The sequence below is a fragment of the Falco cherrug genome, chromosome 13, assembly GCF_023634085.1.
Source record: "Falco cherrug isolate bFalChe1 chromosome 13, bFalChe1.pri, whole genome shotgun sequence".
NCBI classification, from domain to species: Eukaryota; Metazoa; Chordata; class Aves; order Falconiformes; family Falconidae; genus Falco; species Falco cherrug.
Genome location: NC_073709.1, coordinates 30,488,199 through 30,496,055, shown reverse-complemented (window position 1 = coordinate 30,496,055; position 7,857 = coordinate 30,488,199). Strand labels below are relative to the sequence as shown.

Genomic DNA, 7,857 nt, shown 5'->3' with positions numbered 1-7,857 from the left:
TGCAAATGCACCTGTATCTCCACTACCAAAGTAGCATCCCAAGCCCCGATACCCCTTAAGATATTCTAAAAATTACATGTTAGCACACATCATGAAAACCTAACACAAAAGGCCAAGAAAGATGGAAAAGAGGGAAAGATGGTGAGTTTGTTCTGTAGTTTTAGGTTTGGGTTTTTTTCCTTACTCCTTTCCCTTTAAAGCATACTTTCTGTTTTGCTGTTTTCTGTAGGCTGACTGCCAGAATACCTAAACAGACAGGCACCAGCTGAGAACCAGACTGGAAGAACAGAATCAGCCAGAAAAAGAGAGAAGAAAGACAAAACACACTGAATCTATCCAGAGAAAAAAGCAAGCTGCACGTGTGACCTCTAGAGCCACCACTTACCAGCTAGCAGCCCAGGTAGAATCTCACAGACCAGCTTACTGCCTCCTGAAGCTAGTAGGAGCAACCTAGCATCTTATTTGCAAGACAAGTCCCTCAAAGCAGATAAAGCTGCCTCACTTGCCCCAGTAATATGCTCTGGGTTACACTACCAGGCCTCATGAGTCTCTGTAATATGATTGGGAAATGTGATACACCTGTCCTGAATTAGAGGAGATATGTTTATCTCATTTCAGAGCCAACTCACGGATGGGTAGAGATCAGATCAGCTGTGAGAAATTCCTTTTATTGTGCAACTTGTTATTCACAGTAGGGTGAAAATGGCTTCAAAGGTGATCCCATGCACTCTGAGGGATATCTTCTTATATCTAATGTAGTTTATACAAACCAAATTGGTTTTTGCTTCAAACACCTCTCTGCAGAAGAAAATCAATTTCAAGATGCAATGGCTGTGATCTTTCAAGCTAAGGATCCATTGCAAACATACTAAGCATTTGGCATGCAAAGCTGCAGAGACAGGACAAGTAATGCTCATTATCAACATATGTGCCGTGTCCAAATCAAGGTTTCACTTCCCAGGCACTGAATAATCCATTGCCAGTCTAACAACAGTTTCATTAACAGAAGCAAAAATATGTTGTGACCAGATAAGCAAATTTCTTTTAACCCCTACAGCATTCTGGGGCCACCATTTCAAGCCATGGGACCAGTTATCAGTCAAAATAAAAAAATCTGAAAGTGCAGGGTGCTGACCTGAGCTCTCTGCACCCTGGGAGCAGGCGTTCCATGCTCAGGTCACTTGTAATGACCTTGATTACTCCCTGGTCTCACCTGACCTGCTGCAGCAGCAGCAGCCTCATACCTTCACAACCTCCTGTGCACCATGTGAGCCCACTCACCCTGCCCTCTGTGTCAATCAGACTACCTGTCAGTGCTTCCCACCACTGCCAAACCTCCAGGAAAACTCCCTTTCACCTTAGCTTTGCATAACCCTCCCAGATCAGCTCCCCAAGGATTAGCAAGGAGGCGAAAGCAGCCTCAGGATGAGGATTAGGAGCACTCTCTCCCAACGCTTCATGTTCTTTTGCTTCTTGTGAAATGATCACTGCTGTGCATGTCCTTCTTGTCAGTGGCCCCAGGCAGCTAAAGTCCAGTAAAACTTGTAATAGCTATTTAAATTGGGTTGGCTTAGCCTAAGAGGGTCAGAGCTAATGTTAGTAATACCCTTGGATCAGGTTGTGACTGCATGTAGACTTTGGGCCTCACTCTGCATTTAGAGAAAAAAATCATCCCTGCTAGGGAAAATAAGCTGGATGGCTATGGGGGTGGTCAAGGAATTTTCAGCAGGATCAGAATTAATGAAGACTGTTCAGAGTCGCATGCTCTTTTCAGTAAGAAAACTGAGGATTGAGGGTACTTTGCTTGGGTGCAGTGTTACAAACCTGACCCTATGATGTAGCTCGGAGTCACTGATGCTGAATTTGCAGCTCACTTGGTCAAAGCACAACCACTCCAGCCCACAGCCAGGAGGTCATGGTGTCAGTTTGCAAGAGCAGCAGCATTAAGGTGCCTGCACTCTGAGCATCCTGGCTAAGGACTCTCAGCTGCAGCAGGAACTGCTACCCTACAGGGAAAGCAACCTTCTTCCTCACACAGGGTAAACCTAAGAAATTTTAAAACTAGGAAGACTGGTATCAACTTGACCTTTAGATGGGAATTTGCTTTTTCCCACTTCTCTCTGTTTGAGCAGTGGGAACAGGCTAGCCTGGACACTTCTGTCTGCAATAGGCTCACAGCTCAAGGTAAGAAAGCTTGGGTTGCAGAAACTGCAGGAAGAAGTATGTTTACTATCAGTAAACTTGTTCACACTTAAGATCTCTTTTTTTCCACTCTTACAAATGACTGTAAACACATTCCTACTGACTTGCAGACTCCAAAACCTTTCAGCCTGGGAACAGTCCCGATTTTACATTATCTTTCTTTTCCTACCTGTATCAGATTATATATAATGGTCTTTTTCCTTTTTTTTTCCCCTCTTTGGTCGGTTGGTTAGTTTTACAACTGAATTTAACCCTGTATAGTAGTGATGTCTTGTCTGGACACTTCTTTCACATAAATCACAGGAAAATGAGAGACATCGCTCATTGTGATGGCAGTCGATAGGTAATTACTAGAAGAGTGCTTATGCACAACCCAGCCTCGAAACTCAGTCATGTTTCCTTTTGTACATCACACACACAACCAGCCTGGATTTCCTTAGTGCCCAAGTAATAGCAGAGAAAACAAAACATCCCCCACACTACAAAAGCAGCACTCTTCACTGCAAATGTATACGTTGCTTTTTGTCAGCTCTAAGCTAAAATGCAGCTCAACTCAAAACTTAATTAGACTCAGTTGGAGAAGTAGTAGCTTGTAACAGGTTTTTATTCTTACAGGGTTCTGAAGGCACTTCCAGTGAGTAACAGAGCAGTGGACATATGGAAAACATCCATAAATGTGGAATACTTCCACTGGATTCAGCCCTTCAGTCTCAGTGTAAACAGGGCACCCATACCTTCCTTAAACTCTTCAGCCACCTAAAGCAGCTACATAATATTAAAACTGGAGCTGGACTGATCATTCAAAATTAATTTAGCCATAACATTAATGAGCTACAGTTTTTTTCTGCTGCTCGTGTGTAATGATTTTGCTTCCTTTTCCACTTCTACAAATGATTCTAGCTCATAGCTTGTCTCTAAAGCTTTTAAGATCTGAAATTTGAGCCGTGCAGATCCTATTGTACAGTTGCGATCAGCCTAAGCCATGAAGACCAGCCTGTTAACGCTAAAGACTCTGGTTTGCTGAGGGCAGCATGGGGGTTGACTCTGGCTGGCACCTAAGCCCCCTGTCCAGTCACTCACTCGCTCCCTACCAAATGGGATGGGGGAAAAAATCAGAAGGGCAAAAGTGAGAAAAACCTGTGGGTCAAGGCAAATGAAAAAAAAAACCAAACCACACTGTCATGTATTATCAACACTGTTTTGGTCACCAGTCTAAAACACAGCACCATACAGGCTGCTATGAGGAAAATTCACTCCATCCAAACCAGACCTTGTGCAGGCAGATGATAAGGGTCCACAGAGCTAACTTCAGAGGCTGTCAGTCAATTGCCAGTCCAACACTACTGATATTGCATGCAACAAAAACTAATAATTGGCTTTCTCTCTGATCAAAACATTTAGTCTTCACTAAAGTTTGGGAAACTGAGGCAGGGAAATGAAGTAAGATATCTCAAGTCACTCCTAGAAACAGAAGAAAGGATTAGCACTCAGAGCTAGTGCTTGTCTTGAACCACAGTCCTCCAGTCTTCATCCACCAACCTCATTTTCCTATTGCATCACTGAATAATCAAAGGTCTTTAAATTTAATTTCCATCTCTTTACTACTAAATTACTGCATCTGCGTGTTGTAAGCTGATGTTCCAAGCATTGATGCTTTGTGTTGTCCTCTTATGGTACTGCACTGGTACAGAGCACAAAATACCCAGACATCATGTAAGCAGCGAGGTAGGGACTGTAAGACTTCCTCAGCCCAACTAAACCCAGATAGATTTGTTCTCACTGGAACATGGATCTCCTTTGGGAGGGAAGGGGGTGGCTAAGATGCTTTTGGATATATTTTTTTGCATAGCCTTTCTTGGCTTTTTAAAAGGCAGTGGTTCTAGCCCTGAGGTTCCTTCTCTGAATCTAATTTTCCCAAGGCACAAGAAGTGACTTACCTGGAGATCATAAAGGCTGTCACAAAGCTCAACAGCCAGGATTAGAACCATATTTTCTACTTTATCTTTTGTGCCTTTAAGTCAGTGCAAAATGTTACCAAAAAGCATTACTACCAAATGACATTGGGGCTTAAGAGGTACAGGCATAGGAGCCCATCTAGACACACCTATCAATGTCACATATATCTGTTCACTGCAGGATAATAAATACCTAGGCAAGTAACAAATACAAAGCAAGAAAGGTTCATCTGTCTCCAGTGTACTTTAATAAATGAAATAAACCTGAAGGTATGAGCTGGGTTTCAGCAGCAGTTAACCCTCCCCCTGACACAATGCAAGGTCTCTTTGCAGGGATGCTAAGTAGAAGATTTGCTAAATGCCATACTGGGGCTAGCGCTGGAGACTGCCAGGCCATTGCCTGCTTACGTAAAGCTTCCCAGGAGTCAGGCTGATACTCTCTTGCTTCTCCAAAAACATTGCAGATCCACAGGGCTAATCTTATTTCTTGGACTGTGAAATAAGCTGCAGTTTAAGGCTTACAGCCGATGGATACATGAGACACAATCACCAGTTCGCTGAGTGGCTGCTGCTCCCCAGGTCTGTTGGGTACTCGGTGGCTTTTGGGCCTGCAAGAGACCTAGCTAAGGATGCTACTCACTGGTGGGGCACACCGCGCTTGATGTCACCTGCCCCACTGCCTGCCTTCCACTGCCCCCAAACAAGTTCACAGTGATCACCTTCGCGGGTGTTTTGGAATAGGAGGGGTTTGGTATAGCGTTTGGGTTTCACAAAGGCAGAGACCTGAAAAGCTGCTCAAACGACTTCTTAGTGGAATACATCCCTGCAGATCCCGCGGGTCTGTGTGCTCAAGCACACCCAGGTGTAGTGAGGTAGCTGTTTCTGCTAAGGCAAAGTAGAGCGTTACCTGTTTAGAGAGCTTTGGTTGTCAGCAGAACAGGTATTTTTGGCTGTGGTGGAAAATCATGAAGCTAGATAGGTCTGAGATCTGGCTCAGAGTGTACCTGCCAGGTGACGGACTTAAAAACTGATGCCAAGTTGTTTGTCTCTGAATTTTCAGAATCGAAGTGCCAGCAGCTAGGCAGTCCCGGGCTGTAGGCACAATGCAGATGTGAATACATTAAGTTTCAAGCTCTTGGGAGCTGCTTTCCCTTGCAAGCACTAGACAGGGAATTACTACCACTTGCCTGTCATCACCGGTGTGAAAAGTAGCTGTGATATTTCCCCAATTCAATGAAATAGAAGGAGCCCAAGGTCATTACCCTTCTCTGTGAAATGGGTCCATTCCATTTTAAGTGCTTCCCTTTGTTTCCTGGGCAAAGCTGTGACATGGAAACAATGCCATCTCCCACCACAAAATGACAGCTTGCTCCAGCCCTGTCATAACAGAAGCCCCTGAGGTCTGCACCAAGGGAGCCTGATGAAGTTAGTAATCACTGCAGCACAGGGAAAGCATTTATAACCTGCAACCTTTTGTAAGTTACACTGTTCTGCCTCTAAGCCAGGGAGATTTACACATACAACTTTCTTCCAGCAGTGAGGGAAGAGAAACTGAGGCAGTAAAATCCTGAAAGCCAGCAATTTATTCAAGAAGGGATGCTGAGAGCACTTGAAGGCTCAAAGCTTATGCTATTTTACTTATAGTTTGCAGCCCAGGAAACAAAGGATCGGATTTTCATTAAACCCTACCATTCAGAGAAACACAAACTATGGTTTTTTTCAAATCACATTGACGGTCCTGTGAAAGTTCTTTTCCAGAGCTGTTACTGCACAAGAGCTGTGCGCACAGCTCCTGGTGATTCACTGCCTGTTACCTGTTGCTGCAGTGGGAGCTGCTTTGAAAGACAGGCTGGAAAGGACCTTCCGGTCTTCCATTTCTAAGATCCCTTCTGAGATCTTCTGTCCTATTCCCCTTTGGCCGCCACTTCATTCCCACATAGTGATACCACCTGACATGACCTCTGGTTAATGACTTGTCTCCAAAAGCTGAAGAAATCATTTCTGCTAAGTCTGCCTATGCTAAATTACTTTGGGAGAAAGGTGCTTTGTGACCCAGGGTTGCCAGCTCATAGGTGTGACGGGGGGAATCCCAAACCTTTTCTCTGGTACTTCACATCTTGAGCTACAAGACACCTGGGGAGCAGACCCAGGTAATATCCCTTTTCCTTTCTCAGAGCAGTTTCTAGTTTCAATTACCTCTGTTCCTTCCACAGTAGCACTTCATGGGAGTCCCCTCTTCCGTAGCGGGGAATTGGGAAACAGAAATATGACACAATTACCTTCAATTACCAAAAATATTACTTTTATGGAAGAAAAGTGAAAATTTGACTTAGTCCAGATCTGAAGCAGTGAGAGACACATAGTGAGATTATAGGGGAGTTTTCAGTGACCGAGGCTCACCCATGGCCTTCAGGGAGGAGAAATAATCATGTTACTGACTTTCCTCCCAGTTTCACAGCAGTTTATATCCTTTAATCTCACACCCCAAATCCTTTCTTTGTTTGGGCTTTGGACATTCAACAGCCCCCATGTGCAGTCAGCATAGAGCAGGGTTACCCCATTACTGGCCGGTTTGATCCTGGCCACAGCCATAAATGACTGCCCTGCCCCCATATACAGAACTTGTACGTGGACCAGATAGAAATTCGAATGTGCAACATGGCTCCACCCATCCTGTCTGCAGCAAAGTCATCCACAGCAATTGAAAGTGCAAAGATAATTCAGTGTTTTCCACTTGATCCCAGGCGATGTTTCTTAGCATCCCTTGGCACATCCCTCCTTGCACACCCACCTCACCCCCCAAAAGCTATTGAGATGTTTGTTTTTCCAAGTCCAAGTCTCCTTTTGGTCTCCAAGGTTCTTCTTCCTCTGTTTCCAGAGAGATTAATCAATACTGAGCACAATGAAGTTCTGTAGGGCCCACTGCAGGAGCACCGGTATCCCTCTAAAACATTTCAAGTTTGGTTTTTTTGCCATCCCTTCTCTTTGAATGTATTACCACCAACAGGCCAACCCCACCTGCATGTTTTGCAGACAACATCCGTTGTTCAACCCGGAGCACCATGTCCTTATTTATATTTGAATGATTCTTCTCCTGTCCCATAGTACTCAAGGACCACCAATGGTTTTGCATTTGAGCTCCATCAGGTGCACCTTGGCTGCATGTAGCAATGTCTCAGTGCCCATCCCTACTGCATAAGTCCTCCAGCAGGTCAAGACATCACCATGTCCCAGCGTTGACTCATGGCTGTGCTCTCACAAGGGTTGATGACAAGCTCTTTGGTACTCTCATTCGTGTCCCCAATCGTCTCAGTGTCCAAACAGAAGCGTGAAGCTATGTGTTCAATGTGTGACCCAACTTTACCCCATCGCTGAGGAGAGATACACACGAGAGGAGAAACAGGGGTGAAAAAACTTCCTCCTTATTAGGCTTTTACTACACTGTTCCAGCATCAAGAGGACAGTCATCACTAAGCCTTTGTGGCCTGATGCTGGGAAGTACAAGGTCCCCAAACCCACACCGAGCAGAGCACATGCTGAGCATTTCTCCCATCAGAAGCACACTCATTCAAGCTTCGCCTTTGCCTGGCTTCAGGGAGATAATATATTACTAACAGCTTTTTCCCCAGGTCACTGGTTCAAATGCCAGCTTGATGATTAACTGCAGAGAAACGTTAGCATCTGCTGGCTGACTGGCAGC

The 7,857-nt window shown here is 44.7% G+C and overlaps 1 protein-coding gene across 2 annotated transcripts in view; it reads right to left on the bottom strand.

The window, feature by feature from the left end:
* Positions 1 to 4,382: 4,382 nt before the first annotated feature.
* The window catches only part of GALNT14 (polypeptide N-acetylgalactosaminyltransferase 14), a 101,200-nt gene continuing 97,725 nt past the window's right edge, over positions 4,383 to 7,857 (bottom strand). For both annotated transcript variants that reach the window (XM_055726057.1, XM_055726058.1), the window contains exon 15: positions 4,383 to 7,528. In XM_055726057.1, the coding sequence (XP_055582032.1) occupies positions 7,370 to 7,528 (159 nt within the window). In that variant the 3' untranslated portion in view covers positions 4,383 to 7,369. The remainder of the gene's footprint in view (positions 7,529 to 7,857) is intronic.